At 37.9% G+C, this 22,850-nt stretch overlaps 1 protein-coding gene across 1 annotated transcript in view; it reads left to right on the plus strand.

The window, feature by feature from the left end:
• The first annotated feature begins 7,352 nt into the window (after positions 1–7,352).
• The window catches only part of CLVS2 (clavesin 2), a 70,971-nt gene continuing 55,473 nt past the window's right edge, over positions 7,353–22,850 (plus strand). Inside the window, exons 1-3 of the mRNA XM_043592238.1 lie at positions 7,353–7,709; positions 8,189–9,113; positions 20,388–20,562. Of these exons, the coding sequence (XP_043448173.1) occupies positions 8,725–9,113; positions 20,388–20,562 (564 nt within the window). The 5' untranslated portion in view covers positions 7,353–7,709; positions 8,189–8,724. The remainder of the gene's footprint in view (positions 7,710–8,188; positions 9,114–20,387; positions 20,563–22,850) is intronic.

The raw sequence follows: 22,850 nt of genomic DNA on the forward strand, positions 1-22,850 counted from the left end.
TCCTGAGAAAATGAAAGAGATTTAAGTTTGAGCAGTTGGTCTGAAAATATGTTACAACTGAAATTATATGCCTCAAAACAAGAGCAATGAGGCAGAACTGAATTTGTTCTTATCTACTGACACGGCATCACCAACAGGGTGACATTTACTCACTGGCATGTGCACTACATCGACAAGTCTGAATACAAGTGCATTCATTTAAGAAATGACAACTCTGGGAAATCCAACTACTAAAAATAGTAGTTTTTACCGTGTTTATCTGTCGAAGGACCTTCACCCTGACAGACTCTTTAGTATTGTAAATAGGGAAACACATTTTAGGGAGGTTAGCATTGTTGATCCCAAACTGCTGCCCAGGGAGTGACACATGACTGCACACTGTCTTAAAAATAGCTGAGGCTTATATACATCCATCCAGAACTTCACTGGTTCTTTTCCCTATACACATACATACAAACATGCGCACACACACCTCTCAATCTTTTATGGAGTGTTTTTCCTCGAGGTGGTCCTTAGTGATTATTTTAATCTAGTTTCACCTGTACAACTATATGGAAACTGTTGACACTTGGAACTACCTGGGCAATGTACCTGGGCAAGGTGTATCCATTTAGAAAAGCCTTTATTAAAAGTAGGGAGAACCTTGGCAAAATAAAATAAAATAAAATTGCAAAACTTAATTACTATAGATCTGTAATATGAAATAGTATTAAAATTGTCATATATATTATTTATTATAGTTTTAAATAAAACTTATCAGACTAATAAGACTTAATATAATCATCTCCTCGATCACATTTACTCCTCTGAAAGGAAGAAGAGGAATACAATCGCCTCCACTGCATCTAATAAGGTTTCTGGGAAGCATTTGTATCATCAGGGGAATAGGTGGATCAATTTCCTATTACTAGTTTCTGTAAAGGTGTGATATCATTGGTAACACAACACTAAGATGAAATGAGAATTTGTCAACTCCGTCTGCAACACCAGTCAATGTGATGTTTTTAAAGGCAATACCTTTGTTTTAATTTTTAACTTATCTGTAGTACTACATAGATATGACAAAAAGAAGTAAAAAAATTAAAATAAACCTCTGGAAAAAAGAATTTTGCCTATTAACTACCATAATGGAGACTGTGTACAAGTTACAATGGATTGTCAAGGTATTATTTCAAAGTCTCTAATGCTCTCTTGTGTTAGAGAGACTACTGGTTATGAATCCTCTAATTGTGGAAGGAAGAAAATTCTAAAATTTTGGTGTATTTAGATATATTAGGGGCACTGGTGTTTGGGGTCTGAGAGTTAGGCAGAGCTTACAAAAGTGGGTGTGGCTATAAAAAGGTAACAAGAGGGATCCTTGTGGTGATTGAAATGTCTGTGTCTGGATTATCAATATCAATATCGTGATTGTGATGTGTTACCATTGGGATAAACTGAGTTAAGGGTGAGTGGAATCTCTTTGTATTAGTCCATAAAACTGCATATTAATATGAAATTATCTCAAAATAAAAATTAAATAAAAGTTCCCAACTTAAAATTTTAATTTAGTTAAAATTTTAAACATATAAATGTTTTCTTATATTTTAGAGTTCAGCTGTCACTTGTCTGCAAATGAGACTCACAGATGATGAAATAGAAAAACACTTGAGAAATAAATACTAAAGGAAAAATTTAGAAATGTGTTCTAATGTTTAAGTAAAGTTTTGTTCTTTTCATGAACATATGAGCTCCTAGGAGTGATTTAATTATGCAGGCATTGTTTGTGCAGGTAAAACATCTTTATATATCTCTTAATTATACATTATAGATGTAGATATAAAATTATGGTCTTCAACATCTAACAAAGTCTATCAGTAATAAGAAAATTCGGAAACTGGTTTAAATTATCTGATAGTTTCTTAAGAAAAAAGATTCAGTTTGGGCATTTTGGAGATTGATCAGAGTGCTGAGTGAGAACATCTAGAAGTGACAATCAACAAAAGGAAACCCTGCCTAAAGATATTAGAGAGACAAAAACAGGATCAGAGGGAAGTAAGAACAGATAGAATTTTTAAAATAGGTGGAAACTCAAGGGGATAGATAATACAATAACAAATGAAAACCAGCAGAAACAATGGAAACAATAATTAATGATAGAGCAGATCCACCAAGAACCCAGATAGTGGAGTTATCAAAGAATTTAAAATAACTATGTTTATTATGCTTATAGAGATAAAAACTGAGCTTGACAATTCCTACATAATTGACATATGTGTATCTCTCTTTGCATTAAGCAGCAATCCTGGAACTAAAATTAAGGATTGAATAAAGAGACAGTTATGAGGCAGACTAGCAGGCTAATGAGATTTGAAAAATTATTTAATAAATTGAAACCAGTTCAGACAGAAAATATCCAAAAGGAAAGATGCCGAGAAAATTGAAGGAAAATGCAGAAGATACACTAAGGAGACATGGAGGAAACAGTGAGGATATATATCTGTATAATCAGAATTCCAGAAACAGAGGAGAAAGAAAATGGAATAGAGGCAACATATGGAGATAGCATGACTTAAATCATTCCAAAACACATGAAAAACATCACGATAGCATCAAGAAGCTCGATAAAACTCAAGAAGGATTTTTTTTTTAAATGTATAAAGGAATAGAAGAATAAAAAGTGGTGAAACAGCAAAGTAATAAAAAGAGTACAGGACACTGCTGATTATGAAAGACAGGAAGAAAAAATAAATTCAGCTAGAAAAAAATCACTTTCAAAAGAGAAATGAAAAGAGTGAGATCTAACTTTACAACAGAAATACTATAGGCCAGAAAAAAATGAATTAAAATATTTAATGTGCTGAAGGAAAATAGCTGCAAATCCAGAATCTCATACCTAGCAAAAATATTCAAGAAGGAAAGTAAGATAGTGACTTTCAAGCAAATGAAACAAGTCATTTATAACCCTCAGATCTGTACTGAGCGGCATATTAAAGGGTGTGCGTCTGGTAAAAGAAGAACAATTCTTTTTGGAAACTCAGAATTTCTGGAAACTCCTTGTGTAGAAGGAATAAAGAACACGGAAAAGGATACACATGTATGTAAATCTAGAGCAATGACTCTCAAATATTAATGTAATTTAGAGTCACTTTAAAGGCTGGCCAGACAACACTGTGAGATCCCATCCCAAGATTTTGATTCAAGATGTCAGAGGTGGGCATTTACATTTCTCATAAAGTCCCAGGTAATGCTAATGCTGCTGGTCTGAAGCTCACATTTTGCAAACCGTTGAGGAACATTGGTTTATAAAACAAGGATGTCTTGTGAAATTTAAAATTTATATTGAATTCAGTCTATGCATATATGCACAATTATTTTGTGACAATGGTAGCTCTTCTGTTCAATAAGAAAAAGATGTCTTTTCAATAAACAGTCTCAATAAATGGTGCTGAGTCAACTGGATATTCATATTAAAAAAAAAAACAATACTCTATCCCTTTCTCACACCATGCACTAAAATCAGTCTCAGGTAGATTGTAGGTTAAAATGAAAGGCAAAAATAATAAAACTTCTAACGGGTACTATCAGAGAATATGTGAGTGACCTTGAGATATTCTTAAACAAAACCCCCCAAATACTATTCATTGAAGAAAAATTGAACTATTTTAAAATTTAAAATTATACTAATCAGAGACCATATTAAAAGTGCAATGACACTTCACACACAAAGTTTATACAAATGGCCAAAAAATATGAAAATTTGCTCAACCTCATTAAAAATCATGGAAATTATACTCAAACTACCATACAAACATGCCTGTTCAAAATCAGATGGGATAAGTTAAAATGATGGATAATAATAAGATATGTCACAATGTAGCACAGTGAGAAATCTCATATACTTTTGGGGGGAGGGTGAAATAGCACAACCATTTGGAAAAGAGTTTGGTGTCATTTAGTAAATTTGAAGATGCTCATCCCACATGACCCAGCAGTTTCATTCCAACATATACCCATGTGCACCAACAGACATATATTAGAATCTTTATATGTCATGATTCATAATAGCCCAAAATAGAAAAACAACTCAAATCTCCACCAACAGTAGAATAGACAAGAATATTGTTTATAAAATGGAATTCCATGCATCATCACCAAATATGAACTAACTACATGCAACAACATGGAGAAAAGAGCCCTCTTTCACAAACGTAACACTGAATGAAAACAGCCAATCACAAAATTAAAATGAATGATTGCATTCATTTAAGTTAAAAAAAACAGGAAAAACTAAATTGTAGTGCACAGCCACCTAGTTTGTACAATTTTAAAGAAAAACAAGGAGGTGATGACCTTCAAAATGAAGATCGTGTAGCTTCCTTTGTTGGAAGGCAAGGCAAGTAGTTAGGAGGTGAGGAGAGAAGGGCTATGTGGGTACTGACAATGCTCTATTCCTTAACTGGGGTGGGCATTTACACAAGTCCGTGCTTTGTAATATACCACTGAGCTGTGCATCTTGTTTTGTGCCCCTTTCTGCATGTGTATTTTATTTAACAGTAAATGGGATAAAGTATTTTAAAATGTAAATTACTTACTATGTCCACTTTAAATATAATAGCAAACCAAATTGTGGTTTAAGGTTGCTTGAAAACACCAGAAGTCCTTAATTTAATTATTTTTTCCAATAATACTTTAATTAATCCTTTAGTTAATTTATTCTTCTATTCTAGTTCTTACATTACTTTGCATTAATTTGGCAAGGTAAATTAATATTGAATAAGAATCAAACACTCTGAAGTCATCTGGATAAACACCTTGTTTAATTCTTAGGTTACTTTGCATATTTATTTTGGTTTCAGAACTGATTTCAAATGTAAGAGTAGAGGGAGAATAAGAGTAAAATTATCAGAGTGAGGACTTAATAGTTTGTAAATATAATGAAGAAAATTCTTATATATAAGAATTTTATATATAAAATATATATAATATATAATATATATATTATATATTATATATATAAAATATATATAAATAAAAATATAGTGTCTGACCTATTCCAACAAACCTACTGCATAATAGAGGCAATTTACACCATATATTGATATAGTAAAATGAACCTATTTGAAGAAGCCTATCATTTATAAATAATAAAAATATAATCACTAAATATAGGTCACACCATACTTTGGACTAACAAAGTAAATTTTATCTTATAATTCCTTTCTAAAAATATGGTCTACTGTTTCCATCTCAGAGAACAAAATTAAGTAATTGGTTTTTAAGTACCTTTAGGTTCTAAGATTTAAGCCTACTTGCAAGCTAACAGGTTAGCTGGCCAGAGTTTCATGCATGCTGTGGAAGTTGCAAAACCTCTGAGTTAGAGATAAACAACTTTATTACTCAGGAACAGCAAGTAGTCTAAGCACCAACATATTTTAGGCTTGTTTCCTAAGCCCTGATTCTCACAAGCCTAAGGGAAGAGGGTCGGATGTTATTGGCCCACATAGTAGGTGGTGTTACAGGACAGTAGCTTTGAGAACAGGGGACCAAAATAAACCTGCCTGCCCTGTGCTAAGAAGGGAGATACTACCTCTATCTTTCCAAGCTCTAAGCAAAACTTTCATTCAGATGGAGGTACTATCTCTAGCTTCCAATCTCTTCCAAGGCTGTGTACTAACACTGTATACACAGCCTTGAAAAGATAGGAGAAAAAGGGCAGTTTGTGCCCTGCTCCTATGACACTCAGAAACACAAGAGAGCCATGAAGAACTGTCTGTCCATATTGGTGGAACCTCTTCAGAAAATCTCTTTATAGAATCCACAGGAGACAAATTTTCTTCAAGTTCTAGAATATTGGCCAAAAAGAAACCTTTCAAAATCTTTTGAACTGTGAATTAAATTATGTTGATAGTTCACATTATATTCAGAATGCCTTTGAAGAGTCATAATTACATAAAGTCCTAGAAGGACATTAAATAAATAAATAAATATACATTATATTAAAAAATATAGTGTGTGTGAGTGTGTGTGTAATTTTCTGCCTTCCCATTTAAAGTGTAAATTCCTTGGGAGTAATGACTGTGTGTGTGTATGTAATGTATTCTTTTATTCTGGTTCTTACTAAACTTTGCATTAAATTAATGAATAAAATTCCAGAGGTCTGTCATCCTTCTCCTTTTTCTTTTGGTGAACATCATTGCTAAAGAACAATAAGAAGTGTGTGCCTGTAATCTGAGGGTTCTAACAGTCATCAAGGATGACAATGTTTACTTGTCTTCAAGACCGCTAATCCATAGAATCTACAAGAACGTCCCACACAGTGGAGCTCAGGAAATAATTGTTGCATTGAGTTGACTTGAATTTAGGACCCTATTCTAGTTTGTAAGCCAAAAGTTGCTCTTAGGGACATGCGCAGTAAAACATGCTGTGCTTTGAAAAGAGAAAACAATCCCTTTCCTCAAACCCTTAGACAGTCATCTGAGGTTGAAAGACTGTTCATTTAATGATGATTCCAGTATACAGGTGTGTAACACTAAAGAGAATGATTGCATGTGTCTCCAGAAATATATGCTTTATTACGAGATGAGAAGTGTCTATTTTTCCTTCCTCTGGGACTGTTTTTGTTTTTTGCCCCGGTGCTCATTTCCATTCTGTTCAATAGTAAGTCAGCAGCCAGAATTCATCGTTGAAATACTATTCATGTAAGTTCCTCCAGAGGTGTAATCATCAACACAAAGCTTTGGGACCACTCTGGTCTCCTTTTCTAAATTAAACATATCTGTCAACAACAAATGCAAAAAGTACAAAATATTTCTGTGTACTTCCCACATCGAAATGATCTCCTAAGGGACTTAGAAAATGTGTGTTCGTGTGCATTGCCATCTACAACAGCTACTCGCCGGCCACTCCGGGGTCTTGCACACAAAGGGTGAGAGAGGGGCGTGTGGAGGCCGCGAGGCGTCGATGCCCCCGCCTGGCCAGGTGATGCCCGCTCGAGTAGCCTGCCGAGGAGTGGGGACAAGGGGAAGGCTAAACTTGGGGCTCAGGATATTTGCATGCGGCGGAAATCGCAGTCCTCCCCAGCGGAGTCAGGGTGAGAGGAGCGGGGTGCGTGCGCGAGCTGAGTGAGCGCTTACGTCGCAGCCAGATCTGTGCTGGGATAATTAGAGAGGAGTTGGGCTGAGCCGAGTCCTCTTTTAGCAGCGGCAGCCGGGGCCGCAGCAGCAGCAGCAGCAGCAGCAGCGGCAGCAGCGGCGGCAGCAAGAGCCCGGAGGGGCGCGCCTGACTCCCGCCGCCCGGGGCCCCCGTGGAGAGGCCCGCGCCCCGCAGTTGCCGCCCCGCCGCGCCCACCGCCCCGCGGCTCCGGCGCACAAAGGCGGCGGCAGCCGGCGTGGCCTTGTCCATCCAGGCGTTCGAACCCCGGTCCCTTCGTTCTCCTCTCCCGGGAACGCGAATGGCCGGGCCGGGCGAGGACCTGGGACGCCGGTGGCCCTAGCTCCGCACCCCCACCCTCCCGCTGGGAGAGGCAGCGGGCTGCTGGCTGACGATGTGGTCGCGGCTGCTCCCCAGTGCGTCTCCGGCCCGGGTCCCAGCTGCCGCCCCTCTTCGCTGCTCGCTCCATCCCGCGGAGAGGAGTTGATGCTGCTGTCGCCGCCGCCGCCGCCGCCGAAGCCGGGGCTGATGGATGCCAGGGAGTGCCGCATTGCTTAGCGTCCCCGCCTCCGGGTTTGCTGGTAGGAGCCCGCCGCTCTTCTTTCTTGCTTTGGGGTTTTGTAGAAAAGGTAGAGACATTTTAATTTTATCCTCCACTCCTCTTCTCTACCTTCTCTCCCCCCGTCCCCCGCCCCCAACCTCGCATTTGAAATGTGTGTTCTGGGAAAGATCCCCCTCCTCCCTCCACCTCCCCCCTCCACCCCCGGGATAATTCCGTCGAAATAAAGGGTTAGAGGAAGGCAGAAGTTGCGGGTGGGGCTGGGGGGTGGGTAGCCCACGCTGGTGCCAACGCCACCAAAACCCTTCTGGTGCCTTCTGAGATCACGGTGTATCTAGGAAGGGAGGAGGGAAGGTGCGCTATCTGCAGAGTCTCCGCCTAATTGGATCATAATCATTTTAAACAAAATCCCACAAATGTCTTTTAAGAATAACATCTTTAAATAGGCATAAGGAAAAATAATCCCCCCCCCCCCCTTCTCTCTTTTTCTTTCTGGCAAAGACGCTCTCTCCCCGCCCTGGAGCTCAGCGCTGAAGAGCCACCTTATTATTAATCAGAATTCCCATCGTTATCCCTGGCAGGCGCATCCTTCAGTAGGGACCGCAGAAGCATCACAGAGCTGGGGCTGAGATGTGCGTGGGGGTTGTTTTTGTTGCATCTTGGAAGAGAAGAGGACAGCATCAAGATCAGTGCCAACCGTGCTGGGTGGGCTTAGGGGTGTTTTGTTAGGGTTGAGGAAGGACAAGGAGTGTTGGGCCCGCCAGAGGTCCACAGCTCTTTAAAGGAAAGGGAAGAGGGAACCAAAGTGAGGTGTTGTTTTTAGGCGGTGGGAAAAGAAGTTCGTACTCCCACAAAAGAGCTGCCGAGAAGCAGGAGCAACAGGGTACTGGTCTGGACGCCAAGACAAACAATTTCCTGTACAGAAGAGGAAGCAGGCGGCAGGGAGGTCTGGAGGCCAGAGTGTGGTGGTGGCAAGGGCCAGGTCTGTTGTGGGACAGTCAGCAGGAGGAAGGGAAGGTTCAGGAACAAGCGGGACGATGACTCATTTACAAGCTGGTCTCTCTCCTGAGACCCTGGAGAAAGCTCGCCTGGAGCTGAATGAGAACCCAGACACATTGCACCAGGACATCCAGGAGGTGAGGGATATGGTCATCACCAGGCCGGACATTGGCTTTCTGCGCACAGATGATGCCTTCATCTTACGCTTCTTGCGGGCCAGGAAGTTTCATCACTTTGAAGCTTTCCGCCTTCTGGCCCAGTACTTTGAGTACCGGCAGCAGAACCTGGACATGTTCAAAAGCTTCAAGGCCACTGACCCTGGAATCAAGCAGGCACTGAAAGATGGCTTCCCTGGGGGCCTGGCCAATCTGGACCACTATGGCAGGAAGATTCTAGTCCTTTTTGCAGCCAACTGGGATCAGAGCAGGTAAATCCTAAATTCAAACTTGTACTAGGGATTCTTTTACTCCCCCATTTTCCGGATTTTACCCTGAGTCATGTCATGTCATAGTTTTACAGCTTTGGTGTTTTTGTTTATTTGGTTCATGGGGAGGGGAAGAGAAACTGAAACTACAAAATGAGGTTTTGGTGGACATCCTGGGCAGTGGAAGAAAGGCTTTTCTTTTTACCTTTGAAACTCTTGCTTCGTGAGCACCTAGTTTCTACTGCAGTTTTAAGTGTTTTCCAGAACTGTGTTATTGTGCTGCAATCTGAATCATTCGCCTTCTAAATACAGCTGCTATATTTTTCACCTCTTGAATAAGTTTACTGTTCTATGGAAAAATGAGTCTGAGAGTGGAGACCACTTTTCCTCCTTGTTCCTAAAGAAATTCTTAAACTAAATTCATCATCATCATCACTGTCATCACCATCACCATCATCCTCATCATCACCATCACCATCACCATCATCCCTCTTCTTAGCACTGAAGTTTTATTTTTAAAGAATAGCGTGGTGTTCAAGCAAGATCAAGTAGTTTTGTGGCTTGGGAACTTTTCTGCTTGGTGATGTGTAGATGAAGGAATAATACGATGTGTGTCACTTCAATGAAAAGGAAGAGTTGTGCCCTCTCGCTGAGCATGCCTGCTGACACTGAAAATAAAGGCTGACTGGTGTGTGTGTTCTACACCTGCCACTAATCTAAAGAATGTGTTTCCTGTCTGATGTGATTTCTCATCTTTTGTAAGGGAGTGGAAAATGTTCAGATATGTCAGTTGGTAGACTTTTGAGCTCTATTGCTTTTTAATGGAGGGGAAATAATATTTTTATTTCATCTACATTATAATAGCAAGATGCAGAGAGGGACTCTTCCACTTGCTCAGTCAAAATTATTTTCTCAGACTGAAAGATATAAAAAATTATGAAAGACTCTTGTGTAAGGTAGTTTCAATTAAGTTCAAAGCTAAATATATTTCATGGGACTTAAAAATGTTAGCAGAACTATGAATCATAAGAAGCTGGTTGTTATAACATTGGTGTATTTTTAGTTCTGTGAATGGTGACTTTTGATGCATCTGGTTAGTTGAAAACATCTCACGAACAATTGTAAAAGACTTTTACAGTTACTGAGAAAGTTTATTGATCTTACAGCTTTCTAGATAGGCTTCTTGGATTATTGAAACCTTAGAATGTGAGCTAATATTTTAAACAGGGTTTTACTTTTTTTAAGTTTTTAAAAAATATTTTTATTTATTTTTGAGAGAGACAGAGAGAGAGAGAAAGAGCAGGGGAGAGGCAGAGAGAGAGGGAGACAGAGGATCCAAAGTGGGCTCTGTGCTGACAGCAGAGAGCCAGATACAGGGCTTAAACTCACAAATCATGAGATTATGACCTGGGCGAAGTCAGATGCTTAACTGAACTACCCAGATGCCCCTAACAGGTTTTGGTTTTTTTTTTTTTTTTTTACTCTTTATATAGTCACCTATTCCCTGTAATTCTGAGAACTACTCTGATTTCTTTTAGATAAATATAAAGACAAATTACTACCTGAAGAATCATAAAGCTAAGAAGAAACTTAGAGTTAGCTATTGAGGGGGAATAGAGTTCTGTTTCTTATTTTGGTTATTTATAAAGATCTCACTCTACTTTTTATGAGGTGGCAAAGTTTTAAGGACCAAGAAAAGCCACTATTTGGCCACAATTTCTCTTTAAGAAATTTTTGTTTCCCATCTGAGATGGACATTGTAGGGTTATGCAAATCAATTATTGTGTATATCAAAATTGAAAAATTTCTTCAAGAAAGAACCTAATCCATATATCAGAGTGGCATTTTGTTTATTGTGAGCTACAGTAAAATGGGAGCTAAGGAAATTTTATATTTAAATATATCTCAAAATCTCTCTGTTAAAGATCTTAGAGAGGCAGATTGCATTCAGTGAAACTTGCATATACATCAGACCTTTATTCACTTATCTTTATAAGTGAACTAATATTCACACTGACATAAATCTAATTAAGATGAAAGAGTTCTCCTCTATATGGGAAGTTAATATTCCAGATTTAAAGAATATGTTATAGCTCTCTATCTCATTCTTTCATAGAAAGGATAGGTTACTAGTAATCAGAATCTATCTCCTTGGAAATCCATAATGGGTGATGATTTATTAATTGGTATATAAAATTATTTTTATAATTTAAACATTAAAATCTCATACGTGTGAAATTAAAAATGAGAAGCTATTTCTTATAAAAAAATACTCTATCAGGACCCTTAGGCTAAAATTTGTAAATTCTGTTTCTATGGTTGGAAATAAACAGGTATAATCAAGAAGTTATAGAATGTCAAGAACAGAAGGTACACAAGTTATTTTGAGCTTGTCTAAAATTCCTCCTATATTCTTAAAAAAATCTTTCCCTCCTTATTCCTACCTGCCCCCTATCTCAGATCTACATGTATCTAATAACAAGGACTAGTGGATCATCAGTTCTATCGTCTTAACATTCTCTGTAAACTTTTATCATTGAGATATGTGTCTAAGAACTGCCCTGGAGCCTGCAGGACAGTTTCTGGCAATACCTTTCTGCAGTATCAGGGTCTCAGCAGCCCTTCTCCTACCTTTGGTCTGAATCCTTTTCCTTCCCACACTGCGCAGCCTCAATTTTTAACTGACTGGACTTCTACAGAAGTCTGTGTCACCTTCCCTCGATGTTTACCTTACTGCTGTTCTGTTAGGTGAACATGCTACCTGCCAAATTCTCTTCGTTCCCATGCCTTCCCTGTTCTGGGAGTCAGATCCTGCTCTCATCCTTCCAGACCAAACAACCTGGGTCTCTTGAGAAGACTGCACATCTGATCATGATTTGGACCACCTTCCTTGTTCAGTGAATTGCCTGGCTTTCAACAACTTTTTTGAAAAGTAGCATTGTTTTAAAGAAAATAAAATAGCATTGTTTTAAAGAAACAATAGGTGGGAATGTCCAAGGTTACACAGGGAAATTCCAGAAACAAGGTAGAAGAAAGTGTCTCCTTTATTTGGAAATAAGGTTATTTCCAACCTCCCAAGGGAAAAGCAAGATTTTTTTTTTTAATGAATTTTGAAAAATTTTGTAAAGATCTCTGAAATAACTGATCTGTATAACAAAAAAGATGAAGTCTTATGTTATTATATTTACAATAGCACGTGACCTAGAGTTAATGCAAATCTATATTGAGTTGAAGTGAGTTACGCATTAAAAAGAAAGAATTCTAAGTAGGAAGTTATCTTATATATACTTTCTCCTATGTTAAATTTGTAGGACAGTTTTCTGTGCTCCTCGGGAGACTAGCAAAAGTAAATGTGTGTGAGCTGGTGACTATAAATAAAATAGTGGCTCTTTCCACTGCAATGTAGTGCAGGTCAGTTTCAGGTTATTGCAAAGAATTGGACCATTTCCAAAGCTTTTATAAGAGACATGGAATCTTCAGGAAGACTAAGGTAAAATAATAATATTCACAGCATTATCACATTCTAATATATCTAAAAAATAATTAAAATACTGAAATGTCAAAATGACTTTCAGTGTGATTTGTGGTTTTTCTCAAAAGGATAGAACAGGCTCAGATTACTTATTACATTTATTGAGTAGGCTCTACCTTGGTAAAGATTCATACAATTTCATCTCATTTCTTTCAGTTTGTCTAACATAATTTCTGAAAACAAAAGCAAATTCCACAAAATTACAAACAATTGAATCGTTACACCACATCACTAGGATGCAATAATCTTCCACATATCATGTGCTGTATTTCTTTCCTGGATGATAGTGCCCTGATTAGGACTCTACAGATACCTTCAAACTGTCCATTTGATTGCAACAACAGAACGTGAGGATAATGTAACACTGAAGCTAGAAGGGATCATACTACTTTAAGAAAAGGACGTTTGGAATGAAAGTAGATCACAGTTTAGACCCTAGAGCATGAGAGCAGGTATCTGAGAAGTTGAAATTCACTGGACAGTAGTTCTTGCAAACACTCGTGAGGAAATTATGTCACCTGAAACGTCCTGATGACACCCATTCTGATAGTTGGCCCGTAGGCTGTCAGCATGCAAGTAGCATTTTACCTCATTAGAATTCAGAGTAGTCCTCTACACTTTTGTACAGCAAACAAGCATTTATCTGGAAGCTGGTTAATAACCTTTAGAAAACAATTACATACAGCTAAAATAAACGACTCCTAATATAGTGGCAATTCAGAAGCACTGACCGTCTTGCATTATGTTTGGCTTGTCATGATAAACATTGATTATCACTTACAGTATTGAAGCTCTGGAAGGGATAGAAGACTAGCAGGTCAAACATCCTGGAATTTGCCTAAAAAAACATATCATTGTAGTTTGTTTGTTCCTATTGTGTGGCATTTTCACAAAAAAGACAATGATAATGTTTGCAAGTTCAGATTGAATTATGATTCTGCTCACATTTATTAAAATAATGTGGTCAGTCTCCAAACTGAAAGAAGGTTAGGTTGATAATAGATTAAAATTTTAAGATAGACATAGATTATACAGATTTGTTTTAATCCCACCATGAAGTTTTATTCTTCTCTGGAAGTGTGCTATGAAATAAAACAAAATGAAGTAAAAATTGCTAGGAACGGTCAAGCACAATTAACTAGATAATTAGGGAGAAACACTCACACTCAGTGATCTTGAAAACAAAACAAAAAAAACAAACAAAAGAAAATAGGCTTCATCTTGGGGCCTGATTTTTGAAGACTCAGTTTATTAAAGTTTATATTTACTTATGTTTCAACGTTTTGTTTTAAGGTGTTATATATCGTGTCAAGGTCAGGAATCCTTACCTTTCAAACCCTGGAGACATCATTGTGCTATGTTATGGGTGGGTTTTGAGATTCAGTCAAAACTGGAAAAGCATGTGCGGATTCCATGGCACTTCTGTTCCAGCAGAACCTCTCTGTATTGCTTCCTTATAAGGAGGCTCTTCTAACAAAGATTTGGGAAACTGCATCTTATTCCAGACTATGCCCTTGGTTCATACCATGGAAAATGGGAAAGAAAAAAAAAATTGTCCTGCGAAATGTTAGTGGAATATTGGAACGAATCTCTGGAAAAAAATAGGACGGTCTCTAGAAACTGGGGCAATTATACAGTAATTAGTGAAATAATCTTGAAATAACAGCAAAGACCAAGAGTGCCAACCTTAAAGTAGGATGTTGATTGGGTCTGACTTGAACTGGGCTATTTTCATATTTTAGATATACAACTTTAAACAAAGTTGAAGAGAAGCAAAGGATTTGAGGTTTACTACACTGCACTGACAGGATACCTCTAAAACAATGTTTAAAGATATTTTAAAACATAAGCCGATAGTTAGTAAATTACTGTTATCCTTAGTCAATGAACACATTTCTTCCATTCTTAGAAAGGTTGAGCTCTTTTACATGACTGAGGGCAAGTACATATATTTTACTAACATAATAAACAGTACTACTGACATGAGGGAAAGGATGTCCCTGTACGTCAGGTCCTTACAACATCAAATAACTGAACAAACAGTACTCCATTCAAATCATTAAAAACAAAAAGTGCCTCAGGTGGTTGAGCGTCTGACTTTGACTCAGGTCCTGATCTCACTGTTCGTGAGTTTGAGCCCTGTGTCAAGCTTTAGATCCCCTGTCGCCCTCTCTGTCTGCCACTCCCTTGCTCATGCTCTGCCTCTCCCTTTGTCTCTAAAATAAATATTTTAAATAAATAAATAAATAAATAAATGCTGAAATACACCTGAGTTGAGCATTTGTTATATAAAGGAAATTTAGTAGGTGACAGGGCAAATAAAGACATATGACATATTCTTTGTACCATCAAGAGATATATGACCTCTAGGAGGAAAAAACATGAAACATTAAATAACTACTAGAAAGATTGTAAGTGCTTAATGAGAGTACGATTTGCCTGCGCTCGAAGTTCAGGGCAAAGGGGCAGCTGTGGACTACACAGTGTTGTGCCGAGAGAACATCGCCTTCTCTGTTAACTGAATTCAACCTTTTATTGTCTCATTTTAATGCTTTAATTAATTACTTTATTTATTCATTGATTTAAAACACTTTTATAGCATGTGTGATGTGCCAGGCACTCTTCTAAGTCCTTTGCAAACATTAACATAGTAAATCTTTATCAAAATCCTACAAGGCCAGTGTTATTAACATCCACATTTTGCAGATTAGGAAACTGAGGCACTGGGTGGTGAAATATTTCACCCATGATCATACAACTAGTAGGTGAATTGGTCAGACTTTTTTTGTGTGTGTAGACAGCTATCAACGTAAGTCTAAGGACAAACATAAACCTAGCGGAAAAATGCCATCTGTCATTTACAAAATCTTGATTGAACGTCAGAATAGACAATGAGAAAGTTAAGTTGCTAGAATAAATCTTCCGAAGACAAAGACTTAGCAGACATTTGCTTAGAGTATTCTACCCTGAACAGTTGCCTTTCTGACATTTGCATTTTTTCCATTACAATTCTATTTTGTTTTGTTTTACTTTATTTTATTTTGGTGGCAGTAGGTGCACATTTTTTAAAACTTTTTTCCCCCAAAGAAAGACATTATTCCTGTAGATGTTTCATTTTCCGTGATTCACTTGTTCTCACTCACCTACACTCCCACAGCAGTAAAACTAAAGCAAGGCTCAGACAGCTAATCTTCTGCACTCAGTGACACAAGCCAGACAGATGAATATTTCAGAGTTCATATTTTCTCTAGGGTTTGTAGACTTCTCCTCTTTCTATTCAGACTCTTATGAATGTCTTCTTGCCTTTCCTTCACCAAAGCCTGCTGCTGGGGCCAGGCTGGAACATGCCCTGGAACCTGGCATGGTGCCACGTTGGTATTGACTTCCTGATCTGTCTTCTGACATACATACCGCCGAGACCTGAAAAAGCAGATCAGCTATTCATTAGACTGCGTTCTAGGTACGAGGCACCATGGGGTGTGGAGAGAACTGAGGTGTCAGAAGGACCCGGCTTCTCATCTAGGCTCCCCGCTGTACTCCCATGGTGATTGTGGGCAAACTGTTCAAATTCCCTGAGACCCTGTGTCCTCATCTCCAAAATAATAGGAACAAAGCCAGCACAGAGACTCTGGGCTTGTTTTGAGATTAAGATAATGCATTTGAAATCGCCTTGGAACTCTTAAATGATTACACAGATAGAGGTGTTATTATTGCCACTGAGTAATATAAAACACCTAGATAGGTTCATCAACTTTAGTACTGATGATACCCCGAGGCGTTAATACAGGCAATTCTTCGCCTTTGTCTTTCCCCTTAGCACCTTTCTAATAGGAAGTGCTTCAGACATTAGAAACATGGCTTAATGAAAACTGAGGGGAGGGGCAGCCTTAATGAAGAATTTAATAATGGCTGATTGATTTAGTGACAAAGGGAAATTGCTTGCTGTTGTGCTGTTCAGTGTGATGCCAAGATGCCAGTTTTTCCTTGTCAGGCTGGAAGAAAAGATTGGGAAGTAGGAAGGTAATGACTTGTTTGTGATTTAGTTTGCTCTTTGCACCGATTGTAAGTTGTAGAGGATGCCCCAGGAGAGCACAGGCCAGTCAGCCCCCCAAATCCTTGCGTGGTCTGAGGCAGGAGAACACGCTTCCTTGGTCTTGCTTGTACAGGTAGTAAATAGGAGATATAGGTGTCAGTCTTCTCCATACAGTTTTTACATATTATAGCAGCTCTGCTGTCTTTCAAGAGCCATGGTCTGTATAGCTTGGTGTCCCAGTTGTAAAATCCCTTTCTGGTGTTATTATTTCTTCTTACTACATGCTATGCATCATCCTCTCCAAGTTGACTTCAGATTCAGGATTTACTTAATGCTGTTTTGGAAAGCACAATCCAGAGTCAAGAGCTGCATTAATGTGGTAGTTTGTTATTTATGGCTTTCTTCCAACATACGAAGGAAGAAGAAAAATGGTGGAGCTCCTGTTGTTGGGATGTAAACCTCACACATGAACATATTTATTGCAGTGACCTCAGATTTGTAGAGTACAACAGCTAAACATAATTTCAAAGAGAAGGATGAAGTTAGGATTCCTGAAGATATAAAATCCCTCATTTCTTTGGAAGATATTTTACAGACTTTGGCAAGATCTCATGTAATAAGATTCTGCTTATGAATAGCCTGCTGAGCTGTTAATGGTAGTAATGTGACATGTTTGACAACAGAGGACTGGCGTGTCAAGAGTGGTTTTGACCTGCCCTTTGAATACAGTTAGCTAAGATGTTTTAATGTTTCTTTTCTTTGATTTAGACATATAATGATTTAGATAAAGATCATTTGATTCTCTTTTTGAAGCAAGATATTAAATTTAAAAACTTGATGAAATTTACTCTTGAAAACTTTGCAAACATGCTTTTCTTCATTGCTGATAATAGGATTTGCCTTGTTTTACTTCCTTTGGAATAACAATATATGCATAAATTTTTCTCTTGACTTGGCCTCAGTTTTGGAAAACCATACTCAAAGTGTGTTATTTTAAATAAAATGCCTCTTGAATTCTGCCTTCACTGGTGCTATGGTTTATTCTCACTGCAAATAATACATCATCCTTCCAAAGCTGATTTCAGATTCAAGTGTTACTTACTGCTATTTTGGTATTAATGCTATTTGGTATTTCTATAGGTAACATAAGGATGATCATAACGGAGATAGAGTCTAAATTGGGCTTTTCTAATTAAAAATACTTTAGCATGATATTATGATGAATTTCAGGAATTAAAATGAACATATATTTTAAATGGGGCTCTAAGCCTAAACCAGAAATATAACCTTTTTCCTTCATCTTTCCAGTCTATGTAGGTCTATAGACTTTTTGTCATAACACTAAGTTAGGCCATTATATTTATAAAGGAGATAGGCCAGCCATGGTGTGACAAATAAAGGCATTCAGCCATACATATTTCATAGATTTAAAGACAAATAGGTAACAGAGCTCTACACAAAGTTTTATTGTCTTATGTATTCAGGAAGTATTTTGAGATGTTATATCCTTAGGCCTATAAAAAGCCTGTATACTTTCCATAGATTTAAAAATAATTTTTTGATCCTTGCCTTTTATAAGAATAAGTTATCTAAAGATCATCAATAATTTTTTTTTAATTTTTTTTCAACGTTTATTTATTTCTGGGACAGAGAGAGACAGAGCATGAACGGGGGAGGGGCAGAGAGAGAGGGAGACACAGAATCAGAAACAGGCTCCAGGTTCTGAGCCATCAGCCCAGAGCCTGACGTGGGGCTCGAACTCACGGACCGCAAGATCGTGACCTGGCTGAAGTCGGACGCTTAACCGACTGCGCCACCCAGGCGCCCCATGATCATCAATAATTTTTAAGTGTAAACAGCCTTCAGTTCTGATTATATCTTGCCTAGTACACTATGTCTATGGTTACCATTACAATAAAAAGCATGCTCTTTATGTATTCCAACCAACATTTACTGAGCACTTTCTGTACACCTAGCACTATGGAAGTGCTTTCACCTGCATCATGTCTTTGACTTTCCTCTCCTCCCCGCTTCCCCCACCCCACCATCGCCAGTGAGATATAGTAAGATAATAATAGGTACTTCCATTTTTCATATTAGGGAACTGAGGCTCAGAATTACAGATCAATGACATGTCCTGGACCACACAGCTAATGAGGGACAGGGAAGGAATTCCATCTTGAAGTCTTCTGACACCATGCTTGATTAATGTTGGGATCCCAAAGGGATTCTATTCCAAACTACTGATTTTACAGATGAGGAAATGATACCCAAAGCAAGTGAAAAATCACCTGAAGTTCCTTCTGAATTACTATGCTTTCTCCATTTGCCTCCAGATGTTTTTAGAAGTAAAAATAGAACTACTCCCTCATATGTACTCACCGTCTCATACTGTCTTCCTGGTGAGCCCATTACTTCCACTCACCTAATCCAGCAATCCTCTTCATCTCACTTGTTTCCTGAGGTCAAGATTTATTTCTCTAGCTTTTCCTAGACATGTCCACCTGAATATATGAGGGGAGAAAACTTAAAATGCAGGCTGCTCAAAAATTGAAATTGTTAACATTTTCATAAATTCAGTGATTCCTCTTGAAATGCTGGGATTTCCTTCTTGAATAATTATCTCATTTTCTTCTCAGCTCTGATTACATTACCCTTTCACTTACTTGAACTTAAGATCTGTATGTTTTTGACTCTGGAATTTTCACCCTTGAGCTTTCTCCTGAGTTTAGGATCTACTTTTTCAGATATTTACTTGATATATCTTTCTGAGTGTACCACATATTTCTCATACAATGGGTTTTATTCTAAACTCTACATTTCCAACTATCCCCAAAGGTATCCTCTTCTTGCATTATTGATTTTGATTAAAGATTTTACCATTTACTCAGGCTCTGAGGCTAGAAAATCTTTGTGTGTGTCATCTTTTACTCTTCCTTTAATCTTAGTCTCGGCATCTAATCAAGTATCAAATTTTAACAAGTTCATCTCTAAAATACTTCTCAAATTTGCCTTTTTTTTGCTCTTCTTTCTGCTGCCTTCACTGAGGCTGTGTCTTACTCCACAATCAGTGTTCTTGTGCTCTAGTCTACTCCCATTTTACAGCAACATAAAGAGCATTCATTGGGTTCTTCCAATGTGCCAGGCACTGTGCTAAGTGCAAGGCTGAAAAAGATCAAGACTCAATCACCTTTCTTTTCTTGCAGCTTTATGACATAAACTCAGTACAAGTAATTAAAATCTGTTGACAGCTTTAGATCCTAGTGTTATTTAACTCTAGTGTTCTTGTTTATTGGTGAAATTTCTTCAAATCTAATTTTTTTTAAATTTTGGAAATATGAAGGTACAAGTGTTAGAATTACTGAGAGTGTTCCTGAGCTGCTTAAAAAACTACCATGCCTAGTTTTCAGGATAGTCGAAATGAGATTTTAGAAAATCATAGGAAGGGCTGGAAGTAAAGAAATGGTTGTAAAATATGAAACAGTGTATGTTTTCAAAAGCATTTTAGTTTGGTTTGGTAGAATACATGTTAAATTCTAATATGTCCCCTGAGTGCAGTAAATAAATGTCCTCTTAGGAGAAGATTTTTAAATAAAATAATCTTAAGACTCCTGAGGTATCTTAAAGGAAATTTACAGTGTGGTAAACACTATCTATAGTTTTGGTGAAAGTGGTTGTCAAATTTAATGCAGTACATTTCTATTGCTGATAGGTACACACTGGTGGATATTTTGCGTGCCATCTTACTTTCTTTAGAAGCTATGATTGAAGATCCTGAGCTTCAAGTGAATGGATTTGTTTTGATCATAGACTGGAGTAACTTCACCTTCAAGCAAGCCTCCAAACTTACACCAAGCATGCTGCGACTGGCTATTGAAGGCCTTCAGGTAAAGATTTATAAATTACCCAGTTTCTCAGTCTTTCACGTTTGATTTCTCTCATCTGATGTGTTAGAATGACGAAATAAATGTCTTACTTACAGAATAATAAAAGGGGGAGCCTGGGTGGCTCAGTTGGTTGAGCGTCCGACTTCAGCTCAGGTCATGATCTCGCAGTTAGTGAGTTCGAGCCCTGCGTCGGGCTCTGTGCTGACAGCTCAGAGCCTGGAGTGTCCTTTGGATTCTGTGTCTCCATCTCTCTCCACCCCTCCTCTGCTCACACTCTGTCTCTGTCTCTCTCAAAAATGAATAAACTTAAAAAAAAATTAAAAATAAAAAAATTAAAAAAAGAATAATAAAAACATTTTTTAAAAAATAGTTTTTAAGCACAAGCACTAAAACCGTAACTGGACAAAGGATTATAGAAGGAAAGTTGAAAGATGTGGCCTTTTCGTAGATGGGAGTTTGTAATGCTGAGTGCAAATCTTACTACATCTAAACATAAATGTGGGTGCCAATTGGAGATTTTTATCTTGAGAAGCAGAACAAAGAGCACATTTTCGATTTTAATTATTAGCTATTTAGCTTTCTTGTTTTGTTTCTCTTTCTTTTTCTGTGTGTATTAATTAATTAGGTAACTATTTGCTTTACTACTCAATTTAACCTGATGAATTGAGGATATGATTATTAATACCTTCGTGTTGCCCAAAAAGCTGTTAGAAAGGCAATCAGTCAGTATGTATTTTGATATCTAAGATTTGGAATAACTGTTTTGAATTACTTCTCTAGACTTAATTGGGGATTTTCTTGTTGCTGCTGCTGCTACTGCTGTTGTTGTTGTTGCTGTTTTTGGTGGAAAGCCTATCACATAGAATTTATATAGGAATGGTGCTTCTTCCAGGGAATGACACTTACCTGGTTAGGAATTATAAAATGGAAAATCAATTATTAATTAGCGACATGTCATAAACCTACTACTGATAATTTCTTTTTAACTTTTAGGATGTCCTTCTGCTCTCTGTAGTTCGCTTTATGGTACTTTGTATACAATATTTATGGGATAAATTTTAAATTCCTAAAAAAGATTTGAGAAGTTACTCTTCAGTGATATTATTTACTGTTTACTTTCCGTGTATTCAACATGCATTTTAGAGGTTTGCAAGTCAACAGTCAATTTTTGTAACTTTTACCACTGAAAATACCACTCGTTTTATTTTTTTTATTTATTTATTTTTTTATTTTTTTTTTCAACGTTTATTTATTTTTGGGACAGAGAGAGACAGAGCATGAACGGGGGAGGGGCAGAGAGAGAGGGAGACACAGAATCGGAAACAGGCTCCAGGCTCTGAGCCATCAGCCCAGAGCCTGACACGGGGCTCGAACTCACGGACGGTGAGATCGTGACCTGGCTGAAGTCGGACGCTTAACCGACTGCGCCACCCAGGCGCCCCACCACTCGTTTTAAAATAACTAATTATATCTTTGTCATTCATTAGGCTGGAAGGTCAAACTTTATTTTTTTATGTTGAATAGCCAAAATCATGCAGACCTCTGCTCCATAGGAATTTCTGACTGTGTCTGTAGGCACCTAGACTGATGGCTGATGACTCAATAAAAATGGTCCTCTTCTCCAGGCAGCAGGACATCATCACCAAATTGAATTCACAGTTTGGATGTTGCCTCTGAAGTGAATGAGACACACTGATCCTTTTTCTCTATATAGGTTTTTCCTGATGCAGGTTTCCTGACTTGCTCTTGGTGAGTCAGACTTGCTGCTGCCTTTTCTTCAACAACACCTTTTTTAAAACTCCATAGAGATAGATAATAGGTGTTGGGAGAGGACATAGGATAAGCATGTTTGGAAATGTGTATATCATGTAGAATCACTCCTGATTCTACCCTGTTGTCAGCAGTGTGTAAAGTGTCCTTCGCTTTGCGGGGTGCTTGGGTGACCCAGCCCGATAAGCATCCAACTCTTGATTTCAGCTCAGGTCATGATCTCACGGTTGGTGAGTTCAAGTCCCACGTTGGGCTCTGCACTGAATTTAGGAGCCTGCTTGAGATTCTCTCTCTCTCTCTCTCTCTCTCTCTCTCTTTCTCTCTCTCTCTCTCTTCCACTTGCTCTCCCTCAAAAATAAACATTTAAAAAAAATAAAGTGTCACTTTGTAAAGAAAATGGCTTCTACAACCATGCTACTTAACACATAATGGTAATCTAGCCTTTTATAATTTTTTTAACCTGCCATCTTCTTTTTTTTTTTTTTTTAGCTTTTTAAAAATGTTTTATTTATTTTTGA

This window comes from Prionailurus bengalensis, chromosome B2, assembly GCF_016509475.1.
Source record: "Prionailurus bengalensis isolate Pbe53 chromosome B2, Fcat_Pben_1.1_paternal_pri, whole genome shotgun sequence".
Taxonomy (NCBI): domain Eukaryota; kingdom Metazoa; phylum Chordata; class Mammalia; order Carnivora; family Felidae; genus Prionailurus; species Prionailurus bengalensis.